This window comes from Alligator sinensis, unplaced genomic scaffold, assembly GCF_000455745.1.
Source record: "Alligator sinensis unplaced genomic scaffold, ASM45574v1 scaffold1192_1, whole genome shotgun sequence".
Taxonomy (NCBI): domain Eukaryota; kingdom Metazoa; phylum Chordata; order Crocodylia; family Alligatoridae; genus Alligator; species Alligator sinensis.
Genome location: NW_005842376.1, coordinates 1339085 through 1360807, shown reverse-complemented (window position 1 = coordinate 1360807; position 21723 = coordinate 1339085). Strand labels below are relative to the sequence as shown.

The window sequence follows — 21723 nt, the reverse complement described above, 5'->3', positions numbered from 1 at the left end:
GCCCCACCCACCATTTCTCCAGGGCATCAAGTTGACCTGCCATAGGACTCCATGTTTAATCCGGACATCAGGTTAGTCCCATTCATTTCAGTAGATGATTTAAATGTTGTTTGCCCTGCCTTTAGGCTGACCTGTGTTAATTTTACCTGCATGTAGTGAAAGGAACTCTGGTATAGTATTGATATTGACAGAGACCCCTAGTATAGACACTGCATGTACAGATAAAAGTTTTGCTATCCGGGTAACTACTCTGTTTCCCTGAATAACATAAGTTAAGCGGACAGAAACCCTCTTCTCTTGAGTGCTAAATACTACATATTTAGAATATTGCAATTTTTTTTTTTAAGGTAAATCAGATAAATATGATTCCAGGGATGTGGAAAGATTGCAGCAAGATGATCTTTTGGTTGAAAATTACTTGATTTGGCGACATGATGTTGTGGATGATACACTGAAGATGATTGATGAAAGCTTTCAGTGGAGGAAACAATATGCAGTTAACGGTAAGGTGTCATTTATTGTATAATCATATTGATACTATTTTGTCACTTTTTTACAAAGTGATAGCTAACATTATGCATTGTGTTGCATGTAGCCTATGTAGCTCTACATATATAGTGTTGCATTAAGCCAAGGTAAGTTGAGATCATTTTTTTTGTCAAGCTGCCATATCAATGTCGAATTGAATGCTGTGATTTAGAGTGGAGCTGTGCAGTAACTTAATGGATCAGAACTAATTTGGAAGTTGAAGTGGTTGATTTTATGCACTGCAGCTGTTTTATCCAGCATAGCAGGGCATGTTCTTCAGGAGGAAACCTCCACAAGAGTCGAGCTGGAGGTTTTGCCATGACTGCTAGTTGTCATGCTGACCAGTATTATTTCTGTTTCCTTTTATTCCCTTGCTTACATTTATCAGTTTTCCTTGGTTTTAAATTTGTGTTGTTTGTACGTTGCTTAGCAAGGCAGACTCCTCCGTGATGGGGGTACTTCAGTGATATGTTAATAAAAATAAGTAATATTATAACCATAGTAAATACTGTAGTGTTCAGAGACCCCAATGAAACAAGGTCTTTATTGTTGTGTACTCCATAAAAAAACAGTGTCTCTGTCCCAAAGACTTAAAGCTAAATAAAGAAAAAATGAAAGAGGGTTTTAACGGAGAAAACATTCAGAAGGAAAGAAGAGAGACCAAATGTTTGTACCTCTCTTTTTGCAACCTTGACTCATTCTCCTCTCTTCCTGAATAGAGGCTAAACTTTTTATAGCCTCATTCAAACCAGAACAGGAAAGTGATTAAAGTTTGTAAATTGGTTTTAACGCCTCTGTTTTGCAATTCATTTACAAAATAGTCTATTTATGTCTATACCACTCATACAGTTGCTGCTATAAAAGATATCACCCACAAGAATTCTTGCCTTTCTCACATCCCCTGGACCATTGCAGCAGCATCATCATCTGAACACTGCAAAATAGACGTTAATTCTGAAGATTAATTTTCCTGTTCTATTTTAAAATTCTGTATTTTCTAGTAATTTAAAATGGTTAAAACTGACTTTTAGCAACTTATTAAAATAATCCTTCCATTTACTTTGTAGATTTGACTGAATCTGTTCTTCCAAAATGGCTGTTTGACACTGGTGCTCTTTACCTGCATGGATATGATAAAGAGGGCTACAAGTTATGTAAGTTTATCTAATTAAAGTTTTTATTTAAATACTACTGTGTCTTTTTTCTGACTGAAACTGCTAAAATGTTTCAAAGAAAAGGAGCAGTTGCAAATATTGGGTTCTACTTTTCAAGTGAATTTGAGTGCTTGTGACAAAATAGCTAGTTAACAAATGGTGAAATGAATTTTTCTAGTAGCATCTATTTTGTTGATCCCAAGAACATTTTACTAGAAAAGAAAAAAATTTAAAGCAGTCATGTTTTGCAGCTTAAAATTTGGTTTTGGATATTGTGAACAAACACTACAATAGGAGAAGCTTATGATTAGGGATTTATCAATTCGCAGAGGCTGCCCCTTAACTCTTGCAGACAGAATATGGGCCTGGGCAGCTAGTTTGTGTAGTTTGTGGGCAAAGTGCAGCGCGCCCCTCCTCTTTTTCCCCCCCGCCAATGCCTCAGGCCGAGGAGACCTGGTGGCTCTGCCCCTCACTGCTGATTGACTGCGACGGCGGTCTATCATACAGTCCTGTCCCTCACTGCTGTGATGTAGAAAGGTGGGGCCACATAGGCAGGCTTGTAGCCAATCAGCTGTGTGGGAGGGGCGGCAGCCATCTTGCCGGCCACTCTGCAAACAGGCAGCCTTTTCTCCCTCTGGGGAGCCAGCATTTTATTTTCATTAAGTTCCCCCTCTTCCCAGATTTCATGGGCATTATCTGGATTTCGCAGAGTCCATGAAATCATGAATTCAGTAGATTAATTTTTTGTTGTTTATTAAACTATATTCTCTACCTCACTCTTTAATGCAGAATTGAAATACGGTGTTTCTTCTGCTTTGACTTATACAGCCATGTGAAGCCTTATTTGCAGTTAACTCGTTCTCATCTGTAGCACCCATTTGAATTTCCACAGATGTATCATGATTCCTATGCAATAACAGTATTACAGCTGTGAAATAGAAAGGTGGGTGCTTCAGGTCGAGTACCCAAGTGACTTTAGTGGAAAAACAAAGCCCTAAAGTTGCTTTTTTGAACTCAGTCCTAGTTTAGAAATTGAACTTCCACTGTTTAGTTGCAGGGACTGATTACTGTCTTACAGGAAACTGCAGCTGAAAACAAGTAAATAATTATTAAATTGGACATTCTTTTAAATATAATGGAAAAGGAAATGAAAACAAAATTCGTGACAAGTAGTAACAGTTATTTTAGGCATCAGCTCTCCTCTGTTGCTCTATGGAGAGCTTTCAGCTGAAATAATACCTTTTGAGAGGTGGTGTACCCCTGGGGGAACAGAAGTGTACCTTACTGCAAAATTAATATTGAGTTATTTCTCAATGCATCGTACACGGGCAAAATAATTTTATGTAAGGATACACAAATTGTTCATGCTATATGCTGGATAACCTAAATGGCTTACAAATGGGCAAAACGGAATAATTTAAATCTGTGAAACAGAAGGAAAATACTTATATCAATTATTTGAAATAAACCACTCAAAGTAGTGTTGATACTGCCAAATCAATTAATATTAATCTTTAAATGTCAGCTAAATTCTGTCCTTTCTGTTTATCAAGGTGTAATTATATCTTTCTTCTCCAGAAAGGCATGGTCTCTGGGAACTGGTAATCGATGGCCCATGGGTCAGTTATGGCTCGCAACCTAGGGGGCTTTGGCAGTGTTTGGCAGCAGGGGGCTTTGCATGTGCCATGCTTGGCAACAACAGCCAAGTCTTAATGCCTTTCCTCTCCAGAACCTGATCATTCCAGTTCACTGCTCCAAAAAGGTTGCCATCCACTGGTCTAAATAATGGGATGTTTAACAGAAGTGGCTAATGCCTTAAATTGCAATAGCATTTCAATACTGTAATGAAGTAATTACCAGAAAAATATCACTGTTTCTTGAGAAATTTGACTGGAGAGGACTACTGGGTGCTAAGTTCAGAGCACTCTATATATAGCACCCAGTAGTCTTTGGCTATAGAATCTTGCTAGTGCTTTGGTTCTCCCCTTGATTTATTGGTCCTTAGATTTAAAAATTGCTGTTTTGGGTACCTTTTGCAGTTTAAAGATTTAAATAATTTGGTGGCTTGGGGATTGTCTTCCTTTGCCATTTTGGCAGCCTGTCACCAATTGGAAGCAGGCAGACTTCCTGGGAATTGTTTTTGCTTGAATTGTCTTTATTGTGTAAGCAATTGAAATAATTATTTTGCAAATCATCTTCTATAAAATAGATTACCCCTTAAATTCAGTAAAAGCACAGGCACACTTGCAATGACCTAACGTTATACAAATAATATAAAAAATATCAAGAGCTATCCAAATTAAATTTAGGAAGCAACACCTCCATTCACGCCAAGTTTCAAGTTGGAAATTTCAGAACTATTGGTTGTTTACACAAAGAGGAATGAACACAAGGTTGATAGTCCCACAGTCTGATGCCAGTACTATGACTATGGTTTTGGGCTTATAATTTCCACCCCCTCTCCCCTTTTGTACTGTTTGGGGTATTTTTTTGGATGAAAGCAACAGCAACAAAAGCAGACAATTTTGCCACTTCTGTTTGTAGAAACAGTTGCAGTAGATGGAAATGGATTTCTTAAGACAGTGTACACTATTATATGCATATATATTAAATCAGTAATAATAATTTGCTATTCTGATGATAAATTGTTCAGTCTTTTTATTTGTTTTCTTTGTAGTCTGGTTCAGGGTGAAGTGTCATACAAAAGATCCTAAAGTGCTGTCTGAGAAAAAGAAGTTTGTAGCATTTTGGTTAGAGCATTATAACAGAAGAGACCATGGAAAGCCCTTAACAGTTGTGTTTGACATGGCAGAAACTGGAATCAGTCAAATAGTAAGCATTTAAATTAATAATTTCTGTCTAGACTAATCTGAAGTCCCATATTTTATGAATCACAGTTGATATTTATTATGCACAAAGAACCCCAGAGTCAAAACATCTCTGCCCCACTAGCTCTCTACTCATGACTGCTATAATCTCTCCAATCGCTCCATACCTTTTATTTTATTCTGTTTTCAACATCTTGTATTGATTTGCTCTAGATTTTTGGCAGTGAATGACTACATCTTAGAGGTTGCCTGGGGAAGACCTGGGTTGGAGTTTCTAGTACTGCAGAAGTCATGGGAGGTGGTCTGTAGGGCATCCAGGAGCAACTTTGACTTCTGATACTGTTGTCTTCTCTCTCTTTTTTAGCCTGAGTTGCATTATTTGAACTATTGGAAAGAGGGGGAGGGAATATTGTCCCAATATGACTCTACAGCAACTGTGTTCTGCTACCCTAACCTGATATGTCTGTGCATGCAGAAATAGCTTTAATTATTTTGTTAAAATGATTACCAAAGAAATAGTTTAATAATTGATGTTTAAATCTGTTAGTAAACTTATTAGTGGCACATAGAGAGGAACAAGACCTTTTCTTTTTTTCTTGCTCCTTTAGGATGTATAAAATCATGAATGGTTTTTAAAAAGACAGTTCTTTCTTTAATGGATACATGAAAAAAAAAGCTGAAGATCACCTGTGACAAAAATAATTGAAAGCTCATGCATTTGCTTATTTTGTAAGTTGGTAGTTCATTTAGTGTTAATTCTAATGTTTATCTGGTTATCTGAAATTGGACATAGATAAACTAAAAATTGAAATGTATAGCTGAGATGCTGCTACATCCCTTAAATGTCCCGAATAGTTTAAAAGGTTTAATTTTAAATTGATACTGCAAAGTATTGCAAGTTACTCCAGAATTTTCTTGCATTTCCTGTATTTTCAGCATTCATCCTTTTTACTACTGTGCCCACAGCGTCCTAATACAGTCTTTGATAGAGATTCAGAAATGCATGAAAAGAAAACTCTCATACGTGGCTGCTGATCAGAGTACATCTGAGAACGTAATTGTTTACTACCAGTCACTCCTACTTTACCATACGTTTAGATGACAGGACATTGGGTATACTCTGCATTTTTATATATTATTCCAAAGTACATTTAAAGTAACATGTTTTTGCATTGTGCAAAGTAAAGCATCTAAAAATCAACGTTAACAATAGACATCTAGTGTATCTTCCTATGATATAGGTCACTATGTTGATAATGGAGTATTACCCTTGTCTTACCATACTGTAGCATTCTGTAATTCAAGCCATTTTTCCCCTGTCACAAGTTAAAGTAAAAAGATGGACTTTATAGTGCATCTAGAACTTAACAGCTTCACTCTGGTAAACCATTGAAGGGAAGTGAATTTCAGATTAAAGGATCCTTGATCGATTGCTCAATACCAGCAGGTTCTCCTGTCTAAAGAGAGAAGACTAGGTTAGCAGTTCCCAATCTGTGGTACATGTACCACCAGTGGTACACAGACAACCTGTCAGTGGTATGCGTTAACAGATTTATTATAATTGCTTTATATGACAAAAATTTGCTCGTGGTACTTAAGGTTGTATCATTTTAAATTGGTGGTATGCAATCTGTCAGAGTTTGGGAACTGCTGCTCTAGGTCAAATGTCTCTGCTGCTCATGAATGGAGTAAATAGAAAGGAAATCACAGAAAACAAGATTCCAAAGGCAGACATGATTGCAGTGTGGTAAATATACTGAAGAAACCATTATGCTTATACATAGGACAGATGGAGGAAAAGATAGTGTAGTCATATCTGCTGTTTAGGTACCTAGGAACAGCTGTGATCCTATATCGCTTCTGAACTGTTGGCCTATGTCTGTCTCACTTCTTCAGTCAACGGTAATAATAAAATCCACGTTTGTTTTTTCTAGTTTCTTCTCCAGCCTACCAATATTCTTTAACACTGACTGAAGCTGAACCTAAACCATTTCATCTAAGCCCTGATCTTAAAACACTGAGACTCCTACCCTGTACTCAAAGGAACAAACTATTAGTTGGGAAAAATTACTAAATGCTGTTAGGTGTTCCATGATGCTGTAATTTTGAAGAGAGCACAATAGAAAAAGCATAACAGTATAATTCAGTTCTGTACTCTGATATTCCAGAATAATGTAATTGTAAAAAGAAAGTGAAATATAAAAAGTAGGGTTTTCCTCTGTATAGAGTGAGCACCACTATTTTCTTTAGGTTTTTGTCTCGCATAAGTACAACATTAAAAGAGGGATGGTTTTTAGGTATCTGTCTAAATATTTCAGTTTGTAATTATTCCAGAAAACAGTTTGAACAAAATGATTAATGTGGAATGTTTTCAAGGTTAGTGAGACATTGGGATATTTGTATGTTTCTAAATACAGTATTTTATATTCTAGGGATTTAGAAATAAGTGTTGAAATGTATTTCAGACCAGTAGGTTTTACATCTACTTGGGGAGCTATTGATAAATGTATTGTAGTTATAGATTAGTTCAACACGGGGATCAGAGCAGTTTCCCAGGCAACCCACAGTAACCTTCACAAAATAAATTAATCCATCTTTCTAGGTTTCAAAAAAAATCACTTAACAAAGCACGGTTTGGATATTTCTATAACAGTCAATTCTTTTGACTTGTTGATTCCATTTTGTGCTAAGTGTATTTTTCCCCCTGTCGTTTTAATATATGCCTCTTATTTTTAGGTTCTGTTTTAGCAGTCTTTTCCAATTTAGTGAACTGCATTAGTACGTGATTAAATACCACTGAAGTGAAGTTGTTGGTATTTAGAAATAAGTGCTTTGTTCAACAAGTGGAATTAAATATGTGCTTAAATCCTATCTTGAACATTTTTTTGCAGTCTCCTTATGATCTAGAACTTAGTATTATGTTCTTCATTTTAATGAAAAATGCTCTCTGTTTCAAGATGGACACACACTGAATTTCATGAAAAGTTTTTTTTCATTATTAAAAATTTTGTGTGTATTACTTGTAAATCTTATGTCATTGGGAAAAGTAATTTAAGTAGACAAGTTAAATTTCATTGAAAGTTTATATTCTGCTGTTTTGTATGCATATGTTTGCAATTTGCTTAATAACGTCTGTTTGAACTACATGTATGTATTGTGCCCTTGGATTCCTATACTGAGGCTGTATAGGGCAGTGCGCAGCTGACAACCACTCATTTCTTTCTAGGCTCTGTACTTTTGAAACTGAGCGCCTCTGTCTGTTTCTCTATGGACCCCTTTTTGAGGGCCCAGCAGATCTTTATAATTACTGCCAGACTAAGCAAAATCTTTGTGTGTGTGTAGGGAGGTGCACACGGTGCATATAATGGAGCTGTGTACAGCTTCTTCCCTCCACCCCTGGTATGATACAGGTCTGATTGAATTCCTTGAAGCAGCAGCCTGCTATGTTGAGAAGTGTTCCTGTGATTTCAGATTCATTTTGCTGCAGGCAAAGCCAGAGTCTTCTAACCAAGGCTCTAATAATCATTGCATTGCTGCTTTTTTTTCCCCGCAGGTGGGGGACAAGGGCATACCCACAGCACCATCAAATTCAAGGCAAATGTATTTGCAAAGAGACCTTTTCATACATGAATTCAGGTCCACAAGGCAAGATTTGAGTTCTCTCTGCTACAAGGAAGGACTGTCTGTCCAACTCGTGATCAAAAGTAAACGGGATCACCATTACCCACTTAAGTAAAGAAGCATTTGGAATATGGAATTGATGCATTCACAAACAAACCTCACAGCAGTTTAACTTCCTGTGTATATAGAATTGTGGTGGACAGTTTGAACAATTAACATTTTTGCCATTGCAATTTTCTGATAATAAAAGCATCAGTCCAGTAGAACTGTTTGCAAGCATCAGGTTTCACATTCCAGAGTTGGAAGGCACAAGGTCCCTTTCAGATGCATTCATTTGATTGGTCCCATTTAGTAGTGTATGCCTATGCATTGATGTCACTGAACTCAGGGGTACTCCATAAAATTGGCCAAGATGCCATTTAAATCATTATGATATTTGCCCTTTCTCAAGGAGTTCTGGTAATTCAAAACAGATGCAGTTATTCAGATGTCTTCTGAAACAAACATCAATACTAATTCCAAACTTGAAAACATCAGATGTTGATGTTTCTTTGGATGGATGCCAGAAGCCAGGTTGTTGTATTTGTCAGATGTATTGAATATTCCAGCCAATGATGAGAACAATTCCGTCAGATTTTGGTGGTTAAATGGAAGAGATTTTTAGTTTGTGAGCATAGATTATTGCCAGACAGATACAGATACCCTTATGTTTTCTGGTGTCCCTAAAAGACTTCTAGACATTTGTTAGTTTTTATTTTAAACAATTAATCATTAATCTTACCATTCTTACCATTTTATAAAGCTGTAAACCTCCTTTTGTAATAGCAATTACTTTTTCTGAAAACATGAATGAGAAGTCATGGCAGATCCTCCATCCGTGGTTTTCCACTCTGATAAAATATATCTTCTGGAGATTTGCAATCCAAAAGAGAAATTCCGTAAAATCCCCTCTTCATTGGGGCCTGCCTATAATTGAATTCTGCACTGGGAAAAGGAACTGTGTGGTGTTGATCTTATTCTGTCTTTTACACCCTTATTAAAGGAGCATGAGAACTCTCGGCTTAAATAGGTATTGCCTACCAAAATTTTAGTCTTGAGTAAGTGTAGACCAAGAGTGAAATATATTATGGGGGTAACGCCCCTACAAAATAATTGGTATTCTTTCGGACAAGTAGCTTTTCCTTTCCTTTTCTTCACCTTTCTTACTTAAAAAGTAAATTCTAAGGTCTGCTTGTAGTTATAATTTTTGTCTAGTATAAGACCTTTTCACGCTTCATATTTTTACAAAGATACTCATGATTGGGGTTTTATTGGGTTTCCCCCACCCCTTATTTAATCGTGGTATATCAGTGTCATGGCTCCCTGGTTGAGAATCACTTGCAACTCGTAAGAAAAGCTTTATGGTATTTTTTTCATTTAGTAATAGAGGTTTATTTCTACTGTACAGACCACAATATGGAGTCATAAAGAAAAGCTCCTGAGTTTTGAACTGCCTTAATTCAGCAGAAAACTAACGTATGTGCTTAATTTGTACACTGAAAGTAGTTTTAAAGATGGTTATGCACTGTGAGCAGTTCCATCAACTTAAACACACTTGTTACATCTTCAAAGGTTTGTGGCCATCACATTACACTGGGACCTAGAATCTTTGTAACTTAATAAATATACCCAGGCTTTATAATTTTCATTGTGATTTTAATTTAATGAGTTAATCTAGATCCATTTTTTTATTGCAAAATTAGTCATTTTAAAGATTTATGCTTTATGATTCAAACTCCATTTATTATTTGTGTTTGTTTCAGGATTTGGACTTTGTTCGGTTCATCATCAACTGTTTTCAAGATTATTATCCTAATTTTCTCAGTAAGTTGCATGTCTTGGATAAATTTCACATTGGATAAATTTACAACTGATGGAGAGCCTTTTTTCCCTTAAAATTTGCAAATATTTTCTTAAGCACTTCGACTTGTCTCAGAAACTTGGTATTGTGAAGGTTGGCACATTTGTGTGCAAAATGTCTTCACCAGGTTCTCATACTAGTGGAAATACCCAGAATTTTAATTCTGAATATAATTTTTGTTTACAGTTCACTTGTAATGTTTTGATTTTACTAAAAACAGGGGGTTTAAAGCATTGGTTTGGAAACATGAATGATTTTGAGTACTTTCAACTTTAGAGAGAAATTCTAAGAGTTGAGACATTTCAGTACAGACATTCCCTTCACTTTTCTTCTATAGTTGTAGGGTTTGGCCAAATCCTTACACAACTGGTACTTTTTTAGCAACCTCGTAATAGAGGCCAAAGACCGACTGGAACTGGGGACTTGAATCTTTTGGATAAGAGGTTGTCAAGTTTTTGTTTCTTTTTGTACATTTTAAGTTCATTTAAATGAAACATCACAAACACTTTTTTTTTTTTTTAAAGTTAGCGGTTCCTTTAAGTCATAAAAATAATTGATTTTTTTCAGTTTGGCAGCTGAAATTTTTGAGGGATCAAACACACAAGATGGAATCTTTTTTGCTTGATTGAAAAAAAACCTTGTTTTTGGGTCAGATAATGCATTATGATCACGTTTTATAAGTAGTGTTTTGGGGGATTTTAAATAAAAGCGAAATGAAATATAATATCACAGACTAGGTTCACAAAGGTGCTTAAACATCATTCATGCAACTCAGGGCTAACTGCCTGGGGTCCATACTAGCAAGGGCTGCACCTGCACCACTGGGGGCTATGGCTCCGCCCTCTGGGTTCCCCCCACACTATACTTTGTCCCGTAACTGCTGCTGTGTGCACCCTCTGCTGAACTGTGCTTGGGCATCCGTATGCTGCCCCCTGTGCTTTTGCTGTACTGGGCTTCCTAATTGTAAACTTCCCAGTTGTATCCCACTATTCTGGCACCCTGGGCTGCAGGTTTCCCACAGCGCTGATGGTTGTGTTGTATTGTACTGCGCTGCCCCCTGGAGCAGTGGCAAAGGGTAGAAGGCAAAGTTGGAGGAAGGGGGAGTCTGGATTCCCCCAGCTGCTGCAGCAGCTGGAACAATGTTGGGAGCAGCAGCCAGATAGGAGCCTGAAGAGGTGGGCAGTGCAATATAACCCCTCGCAGGCTGCTAGTTAGACACCCTGATGTTAACTGAAGAGGTGTTTATATTCCTTTTCATATACCCAATACTTAGGGCAATCACCTGCAGTGTAAAAGAACAGGCTCATTGATTCCCTTTCCACCAGATCTAGAGTAGAGTATTGACCTCAGACCTTCCACGTTCTGAGGACAGTCTCCGTAACTACTAAACTACAATTTTTGTATAAGGTGTTGGGGGAGGTGTCTCTGTTCCATTTTAAAGCTGTTCCCTTTGGTATAAATACTTCAGTGTAATTGGGCCACAGGGATTGACTCTGTAGCCAGGCATAAGAACTTTATGGGTAAAAGTCTCAGTCTTTCCTGTTTGGAGATGTTCCATTTTTAATACAGTAATTTAAATCTTCATTGGAAGAGGATCTGGAACCCAAGTCTACTGATGAGTCTTCTAACTACAAACCCTGATGAGTTTCCCCACTACAAAGTCATTTATTGCACTTTCCTGTGAAGTGAATACTTAAACATTGAGACAGCTTGTTGTGATACCTTGTGATCTAGTTTCAAGTCAGTGCTCCAAATCTGGCACAGAGGGGATCGGAACCACTTCTCAAATGAGTTTATGAGCAGTTCTGTTATAGGGCTCAGGCAGGTCACCAAGACCTCTTCCTTCTCACTAAAAAAATTCAAAGTTTGACACCACAGTGAACTATTTTGTTATTTCTGGGGAAAGAACATTTTTGGTCAGGCTATTTACTGAATTCACAAATAGTTTTGGTTGCTTCAGTACAACATTTTTAAGTAAATAATTTTCTTGAAAAATGTCCAGTTCTTTTGATATAAGCATTTTAGTCTTAAAACATCATACTTTTCTGTTTGCCAAATAAATGAACATTTACTTTCTCATTAAGATCAGAAAATAATAAAGCTATTGCTTGTTGCTTGCTGTTGCTCTTTGGTTATTGAACTGAATAATTATGGTGAGCTTTCTGTACACAAAATGTTGGTAGCCATTTTCATATGCTATAATTATTTTCATGCACCAAAACAGAAAATAGTGTGATTTCATATAGCTTCCAGTCAGCTTCCAAATTGTCTTTATTCAACTTACCATACATATTTTTATATACATCCATTCATATTTTTACAAATGGGAGGGGGGGAGCTATTATTTCCCCAAAAGCATAAAAATTGCTTTTTCAGATGAGCATTTTTATTTTAATAATACCTCTACACCCTTTTTGTCCCTTTCATTATTCTTGAAATGTGTAACACCTTTAGTTCTAAGTCTCTGCCTCTCTCATTTTGATTTCAGCAAAGATAGTTATCTTTGAAATGCCATGGATAATGAACGGTAAGTCCAAGTATATTAGCAATATAAGTTTATATGGATTGTTTTTTTTAAATCTGACAATCTTTATTGATTCAAACAAGTACTTTTCTTTTCTTGTTTTATACATTTTTGCTTTTCTTTGTAGATCAAATTCTACTTTTACTTTAAATACATACTACTTCAAGTTTGTCAGTTACTAAGTTATGACATTTGTTCCTGGCACTCTTTTACTGTGACTCAAGGATTTTATAGCAGTCCTTCAAAATAAAAGCCAGGGCTTTCATTCACCTTTAACTAAGCAACCTTTAATAAATAGACTAGTTCAAGACCTTCACTTACTCATTCTCCCATACTCAGGATCTGCTTTACTTCCATGATTGCTAGGCTTAGCCAATACATGTCCAGCACACATGACACTGAACACTGATATTGCCATGTGCTTCTATACTGAGGTGGGGTGGGGAGGCAGTGTGAGTGTTCATAAATTATCCTAGCCAACACACTTGGAAGATAGATGGGTTATTCTCCTATTAGGTTGTCAGGAATATATATATAAAGTCATAAAAAGTACCTTTTTCCTATATGTGCATTCTATTTTCTTTGAAATTACTATAACATTTGGAAACACTGAACAGCTGTCATTAAGCAAAATTAATGTAACATTTCAATACATTTAAGTAGCTGTCATTAAGAATAACAGACTGCCCAGAGATGGAAATATACTTTCATTCCTCCCATTTTTTTCAAAACACTCGCTCTAGTCTGCCCAAAGTGCAGAAAGCTTGATCAGTTTGTTACCTCTTTGAGAGGCTAGTGAGGCCTTGGTAAGGCTATAAGGCACCAGGTCAGTGACTGAGTATACCTAGTTTGTTTTTACAGCAGGTCTTAGAGGATTACCAATGTGTATTCAGGGGAAGGTTGCTAATGGACATCCTTCAAAAGCTTCCCTTGTATTCTTCAGCTACCTTAGCAACAACTAGTAATTTTTTCACCTAGGTCAGTTTGAGAATAAAATGGAGGGCCAAAACTTTTTATAGAGCATGGGTGTCCAACTTTTCCAGGCCAGATCCAGATCCCCAACACATCCGCAGCAGGGCTTATACCCTGGTTTCTGCAGCAGGTCCCGCCCCCAAATTTCTAGCTCTTCTGGGAGCTCCATGGGCCTGACAACAAGCGTCTGCAAGCCAGGTGCCATAGAAGAAAGATTAAGTTCCTTACTTCCCCCCCACCCTCTCTTTTGTGGATTGTTTGTGCGTTTCTTTTAGGCAAAACAAGGTCCTGGAGGGCTTTTTACTGTGCTAGGTGGAGAAAATATCAAGCCTTATCCTTCCTATCCTTTTTCAGAGATCTGTCTCACAGGAACCTGTTACAGTAGTCTTGGCCCTTTTCTATAAAAGGGTAGGTCTGATGCATGGAGTTCACTTCACATATTCACAAATTACTATTGTCTTGAAAAGACCAGGTGCTGATTTTTCTGTGGACAGTGCTTCAGGGATTGTTTAGTTGCTCCCTTAAAAACTTTCATTTTTATAGTCTGCCACTGCAGGATACAGGAGTATCACTGTACCACTGCCATGGTATTACTGAGAGCACCACTGGGTAGCATGCCTCACCAACTTTCTCACAGTTGACATGTGAAAACCCTGAAATGGGGCAGTAGAGCCACCCTGATGGCACCTTCAACCTCTGCTTTTAGTCACTTGAGAGCAGCAGTTGGAAGATCTGCACTGTCCACTGGCTGCCTCATTTCTGTGTTTGGCACAGGTGGATGGAGAATGGTTTTTTTTACAACATCTTATGAGCACTATAGATACATCATGTGCCATTTAAAAAGATTGCTTACATCATTAATTATTGCTATCAAAATGCATGGCCTTGATAGGGCATGTTTATTTTCCCTCTTCTTGGTATTGGATCCAGATCCAAATGAGGCTTTTAGATATAGAAATAAACTGAATAGGGGAAAGGATATATCTATACCTTTTAATCTGTGGATTTCTGGAATTAAGAGCATCTTCTCACAGAAAACAGCTACTCAAAACAGTCCCCCTGCCCACGCACACAATTCTTGTTGTGTGGCTTGTGGAGGCAGTATGTTCAGTGGAAAAAAGTTACTGCTTGTACATAATCCTTTCTCTGCAAAATTTAAAGACAACTTCCATTATTTGCATTTTTATTTTATAACTCCAGAAGTTTACATAGTTTGTTAGTGCTAAAAGGTAGAGGGAGATGAAACTAGTACAAATGGTGAAAATTGTGAAGTACATTATTTGAAAAATCTGTCATGTTCAAAATGATACGTCAGAAAAAATGTATAGGCAGCTATTTGTTAAGACCTGTATTACTTGGTTAAGACTTTGACATTCATCAGTAATGCATCTGTAACATTAATGCCAGTTAAGGTTTTATATCACACAGCCCTGGTTTCATGTCCCTCTTTGGCTTTGCATCCTTCTGCCTTCGCAGCTTTTTATAATGAATAAGGCAGATCAAACTCAATGGTAGGTATTTCTGGCAATTCAGTATGTGGTCTTTTATGAATACTTAGTTTTTTATCAATAACTAGTAATAACTGAAACTACAGAATTTGTTTCAAGCAACTTCATATATAATTACTTTCTGTCTAGCTGCATTCAAAATTGTGAAGAGTTGGCTTGGTCCAGAGGCAGTAAACATGTTGAAGTTCACAAATAAGAATGATGTGCAGGTCTACATCAATGCAGAGTATTTACCCCCTCATATGGGTGGAACTGTAAGTATACTGGAAGTTCAAAATAGTTTGTAAATGCTATTTTTTAATCCAGTTTATTTTTTGTATGCCTATAATATGCATTTATATATAGGGACTTACCTAATTCATGAGGGCTGCCCCTACTTCTCTCCCCACCACAATTTCATGGTCCAAGCACAGCACCAGTTGCCATTTTTTTTGTAGCGGAGCATGGCAGGACCTTTTGCAGCTCTGGCCCTGGGGCCTCCGTAGCCTAGTGGGTGGGACCCAGTGCAGCAGGGCGGAGTGGGACTCAGCAGGGAAAATTGTTACTGCTGCTAGGAGATCCTCACCACCATGGGAAGGTGCCCCCTGCCTGCCTGGCAGCAGCAGGGTTGGTGGGGCAGCGTTGTGCCCTTCACTGCTACTAGGTGGGCAGGGAGCTCCTCACTATGGTAGCATGGAGTTCTCAGCAGTGTAAACGAGTTTCCCTACCCGGGTCCAGCTGTGCCCTGCCATGCCAGGTCCCACCTGTTGGACTGCAGAGGCCCCAGAAGAAGAGCAGCAGGGCAGGAAGGTTCAAGCCTGCAGCAGAAAGCCCCCTCCACCCTGCTCACAAATCTGGGGAACACATGCCCCCCATGACTCCCCCGGTAGTGCGTGCAACAGTGGGAAGCCAGCTCCTAGCCCATCTCCAGGACAAGCCGCCTACAGCCCTGTCCCATTTCATGCCTGGGCCCTGTGGCTAGGTATTCCAGGCCCCAAGCCCCATGCACTGCTCCAGCTAAGCAGCACTTCCAGCCCTGCCCAACTCTCTCCCTCCAGCCCTGCCTAACTCCCTATGGGGGGCCTCAATTCCTCCACCCACCACCACCAGACTTACCTGCTAGGAGCTGCTCTCCAGGCTTCCTGGTGGCCATGTGCATGTGTGAGCATGTACATGCATATGGTGCCTCCTGCCTGTCCACTCTCCTCCCATTCCCCCCAGCCCCTTACAGGCTGGAACTCTGCCAGCCTGCAAGGGGAAACTCACTGTTTCCTGCATTTTTCTCCTTTAAAATGAGAAAGTCCAGGTATTACTGCTTTTTTCTGTGGCAAACGGAAAATGCAGATCCCTGCCAATTGTATACGTGCACTGCCATGGAGCCAGCCAGCATTTTGTAGGTATAATTGTAAGTAGATATACTGTGACAAGATGAGAGTACATTTGATGCTAGTAAGTCACAAATTTAACTGTTTAATAATAAAGTTAACATTCAATAGCCTTAACTAATTTCCAAATCTTTGTATATTAAGAGTAAAAAAGATTTCATAGCTGTTTTAGTAACTTGATGACTTATTTCAGTGGAACGTAAGATCATTTTCATCCTTTTTGAAAGGCAAACCTTAATGAATTCTGATGTCTTTATATTTTTGATGTTATCCTTCATAAATGGAGGAAGGGAAAATTTTATATAGGACTTGCCCCACTGAAGTGGTGTGAATAGTATAAAATCATTTGACTGGCCACTGTCTTTGCTTTGTTTGGACCAGGAAAGACATTTCCATCCTTTTCAGTAATATTGCCCCTCTGCCAAGATGTCTGAATACACAGGAGCTCAAGAAAGCTAATTCAGAAGGATGTTAAGAGTCCAGCTGTTTGTATTGCATTCAAGTACTGCATTATTAGTAGAAGGACACTTGGAATCAGCCTTCAACCCCTTCCCCCCCTCCACTCCCCTTTCTTCCACCCAACCCAAGTACATGTTTGTGTTCGGGGTTTCCAAGTGACCATGCTGACCTGTCTGCTCCACAGATTTTCCCAAGGTACATCCAAATAGTTGATTATAAAGCAGCTCATACTTTATTTCAACCACTTGAGAAATAGCCTTGCCCAACAGAACCTATTCTCTATGGTTTCTCCACTGAGTTTTATTATTTAGAAGTTCTTACCAGTTCAACACTTACCAATTCAGATGTCTTCAGTGTATGTGAGGTCTTGATATTTAGATTGCTATACTGACCTAGCTTGCTTATTAAAAATATCCTCTGTAATCGGTGGATGGTGTGTGTTGTATGAGCTAAAAGTTGGCATTACAATAGCTTAATACATATATATGGAGTATTAGTTCTTTAAACATTAATAGACAGGCCATTTTTATTTTACAAGTCAAATCATGGACTTAACTGCCTGTAGGATTTTCTTTGAAGCCAAAACAGTTACAGAAGTACAAAGAGTGTCTGAAAATCCAATTATTTTTTGTTGTTGAAGTTGGCTCTGTGTAATATAAAAGCATCTGAAACGATTCAAACCAAATATGGCTCAATGTTTTTCTTCTCCTTAGGCTAATCCTTTAAATGCCTAGTTTCAAAACAGAACAAATTCTATAGCTCATTTGAGTATGTAAACCATGCCACTAGCTATAATTTAGTAGCTTTAATTAGATGATTGTCATATTTTTATTATTATAGTGGACAAAGCCCACAATAGTTGATAAATCATCTTTTTGCATAAGGGTCCCCTGTAACATAAAATACATAAATAAAATATGTGAAGATAATGGATGAAAGAAAAGATTAACTCTTAAGAGATCTACTTTAGAGCGGTGAAATTGCTTTTCCTTCCTATTGGTATACTTGTCTATTAAATCAAATTGTATTATAGGATACTTTCAAGTTTAGCTACCCTCCACTGGTTGATGATGACTTTCAAACTCCTTTGTGTGAAAATGGGCCCATTGCTAGTGAAGATGAAAATGAGAATAAAGAGGAGATGGAAGCAGACAGCAAAGAGACTACTGATTCCAATGAAGAACAAAGCCTCAATCCAAAAAAGGTATCTGTTAAGTCCAAAGGCTAAGAAAAAAACAGTACATGAAAGGTTTGACTAGGGGTATTTATTCTGGTCAATTTCTACAGAATTTGTTGAAAGAATTGAGTTTCTTAACATTAGAAAAAAGAGCAGACTAGGGAAAATCATATATGTCTTTAATGTATAAAAGGCTGTCATATGGAGGAAGTTACAAACAGCTGTTTATGCTTGCTTGGGACAGAAAAAGAAGTAATAGATTTAAATTCTAATAAGGGGGATTTGTTAAATACTAGAAAAATTAGAATGGAATTCAGAATTAGTGGAATAGACTACCTCACTAAGGTTTGTTTTGTTTTGTTTTGTTTTTAAGTGATTCTAAATCACTACTGACAGACAGTGACCTATATACATGTCAGAGGTGTCAGACTCATTTTACACCCTGGACTAAATCCATACCACAGATTTCCTTGCAGGCCTGATCCAGCTCAGGGCATGGGGTGGTTCTAGGCTAAGGCTTCAGTGGCTTCAGCTCCAGTTCTGACCTAGGGTATGCAGCAGCTCTGGCTCCAGCACCATAGTATGCCCTGTGCTGGGGCTTGAGCTGTCTCTGCCATGCAGGGCATGGCAGCATTAGCTCAAATGTCAGTATAGGGTACATAGTGGCGCCTCCAGCATAGGGCCAGCGATCAACAAGATAGGGCTGTGGCAGTTGTGGTGACAAAGCAGCTGGAAGGTAGCCATGCCTGTATCAGCTTTTGATTATCCTCGTGCCACTGATTTGCCATTTACACCAAGTCCCCTGAATTCAGCAGGCCACTCCATCCAGGCCTCTGGCTATGTCCCCCAATTTCTGGAGACCCACTGGGGACCTGTGAGCTGGGATAGCTGATCCTGCTTTTAGGCAAGGGGTGAATTTAGGTGACTTTTAAGGTTCCTTTTATCCTAAGATGAAGGGCAGAAGATGGAACATGAGCCACCAGTGCAGTGCCACAGCTGGCAAAGCAAATAAGACTCAGGAAGTCATCATTCCACTTTACTCGGCCTTGGTGAGACCACAGCTGGAATACTGTGTCCAGGTCCATGCTCTGCAGTTCAGAAAAGATGGGGAGAAGCTTGAGAGAGTCCAGAGGAGAGCCACGTGAATGATTGGAGGACAAGAGAGAGAGGCTGAGAGACATGGTGCTCTTCAGTGTAGGCTCAGGGTTGACTTGGTGGCATCCTATAAGTACAAAAGGGGTGTGCACCAGGAACTGGGAGAATATCTGTTCATCAGGGCACCCCATGGGAAGACTAGGTTCAGCAATCACAAACTCTTGGAAGACTGTTTTAGGTTGGACATAGGGAAAAACTTCTTTACTGTCCGAGTCCCCAGGGCCTGGAATAGACTTCCCCCCCAGAGGTGGTGCAGGCACCTACTATGGATTCCTTTTAAGAAACACTTGGATGCCTATCTTGATGGGATCATTTGATCCCTGCTGACTGCCTGCCCTTTGGACAGGGGGATGGACCCGATGATCTTGTGAGGTCCTTTCCAGTCCTAATGTCCACAAAATCTATAATTTTCTGTTAGATATCTTTTTAGCTTTTAGTGAAAAACGTAAGAATGATTTGCATTTATTTTATTTTTCAGTTCTGCTTCTTAAAGTTAAATATTGAACAGTTGATTTTTATGAACAGATTAAAATGCACAGAAAATTATTTAGTATTTCTGTACATAATATTCGGTGTCAGTCGTAACATTTAAAATGGAGAAAAGTTAATATATCCAAAAAGTGTGTTTAAATTTTAATTTTTCCTCAAGTATCTAATGCATTATTATTTAATCACATATCTCATTTTTCTCAAAAGATGTTTTAATCACGAGAAAGTAGACAAAATGTAAGACTAACACTAGCATCTGAAGAGGTTGAGAGAGCAGAGTATGTTAGACAATTTATTGATTACACAAATTCAGTTAACCTTTATATGGATCTAAAGGAAATGAAGGAAATGATTTGTGTAGATGTAGCCTTAAACCTATGCAAAGTTTATTAAAATAGATCAAGATCCAGTTTTACTTAAATTTGTATTCCACTATACAGTGGTGGTAGTCTATAGGAAATACTTCCCCTAGAGCAAAGTTGCTCAACCCTCAGCTCTTGGTCCAAATCCACTCCGCCAAGCCATGGCATCCAGCCTGTGGGGCTTCCCAAGGTTTGGGCAATTTGACACCAGTGAAGCAGTGGCAATTTAATACGGCCACCTATCCCTGCTGCTGAATTTGCAAGACTAAGAGGCCAGGTCAGGCCAGGCCACACCTCTCCCTGCTCAACATGCAACTGGATCGGGGCTAGGCCACCTTCCTTCCCTCACCAGCTAGAACGGGGCCAAAGGGGGCCCTGGACACTGTCCATCTGACCCATGGGTTAAAAAGACTGAGCACCACTGCCCTAGAGTATTACTAAAACTGCTATTGTAGTCCAGAATCTGGAATTCACTGCTAATATCATTTCTGCTTCACAATATTAATTTTAGAATAACTTGTACCCTTTAAGCTTAATAATCTTAATATTATTCTTTATTTATTCTTTAGTCTATAAATATTCGTTATTTTAAGCTTTTATTTTTATAACTAGGACTGCCAAAGAAATAAAATTAGATTCATTGAGTTTAGTACCAGAAGGAACTATTAGAACATTTGGTCTAACTAAATAACTGTTGCATGAGCCATTAAATTTCACCTTCTTACCCTATATTGAGCCCAGTAACTTTTGCTTGATTAAAGCAATATTTCCTCAGTTTCTTTCTATGCAAACTCATTGCATAGAAAAGACAGTGCCAGCTATGGACTGCTTTGCCTTGGCTTAGTGGAGCAGAGTTTGGGAACTATTGGATTAAAGCATATCTTGTATTTGGCTGAAACATAACTTCTAGAATAGCATCCCATCTTAATATGAAGGTACAGAGGCTCTGCCGTTTTCTTTGTAGTTGATTATACACAAGAACCACTCTTACAGTGATGTTTTCATGTAATGCCTAATCTGAATTTGTCTAACTTCAGCATTCTACCGTTGGATTTTGTTATGCCTCCACAAAACTAGCCAGTCCTTTGGGAGCTGTTACTTCCTTCAGGTGGAGGTACTGGCTCACTATAATCAAGGCACCTCTCAGTCTTCTGGATTACCTATGGAAGATTAATTTTTTTAAGTTCTAAACTCTTGACTCACTTAAAAGCATTTTCCTCTTATCCTTGACTTATGTTTGTTGCATTTCTTCTTTGCTCTCTCTACCATTTTTCTGCATCTTTTTTAAATTATAGCCAAAGTTATGCATTTCATTGTTGGCGTCACCAATGCCACAGAGATAAAGCACCTTCCTATTTCTAGTTAGCATCTCGGTTCATATATCTAAAAATTACGTTACTTGTTTTGCTACAGGATGACATTGTTTTTGGCCATTGTGACTCATAAGTCTGTTTCAGAATATCTGTTTTCCAAGAGAATGTTCAGAATTGGTAGCATTTCTTGTTCCTATGTGAGTGTGTCAAGTCTCTGCACTGTAAACTCTGGTCTTGTGAGCCTCCCTGACCCCCACGCAGGGCTCTCTTACTCACCTGCCATGTCTTGCTGGAAAATTACTTCAAGGAGGAGTTCAGTGGGGTATTCTCCTGCCCGGGACGGGTAGTACTCCCGCATCCAGTGTAGTC

At 38.4% G+C, this 21723-nt stretch overlaps 1 protein-coding gene across 2 annotated transcripts in view; it reads left to right on the top strand.

Annotated features, from left to right (window-relative positions):
• The window catches only part of MOSPD2 (motile sperm domain containing 2), a 46764-nt gene that overhangs the window by 14635 nt on the left and 10406 nt on the right, over nucleotides 1-21723 (top strand). For both annotated transcript variants that reach the window (XM_006029403.3, XM_014522602.2), the window contains exons 3-9: nucleotides 348-503; nucleotides 1596-1682; nucleotides 4360-4514; nucleotides 9934-9994; nucleotides 12520-12558; nucleotides 15165-15289; nucleotides 17892-18062. In XM_006029403.3, the coding sequence (XP_006029465.1) occupies nucleotides 348-503; nucleotides 1596-1682; nucleotides 4360-4514; nucleotides 9934-9994; nucleotides 12520-12558; nucleotides 15165-15289; nucleotides 17892-18062 (794 nt within the window). The remainder of the gene's footprint in view (nucleotides 1-347; nucleotides 504-1595; nucleotides 1683-4359; nucleotides 4515-9933; nucleotides 9995-12519; nucleotides 12559-15164; nucleotides 15290-17891; nucleotides 18063-21723) is intronic.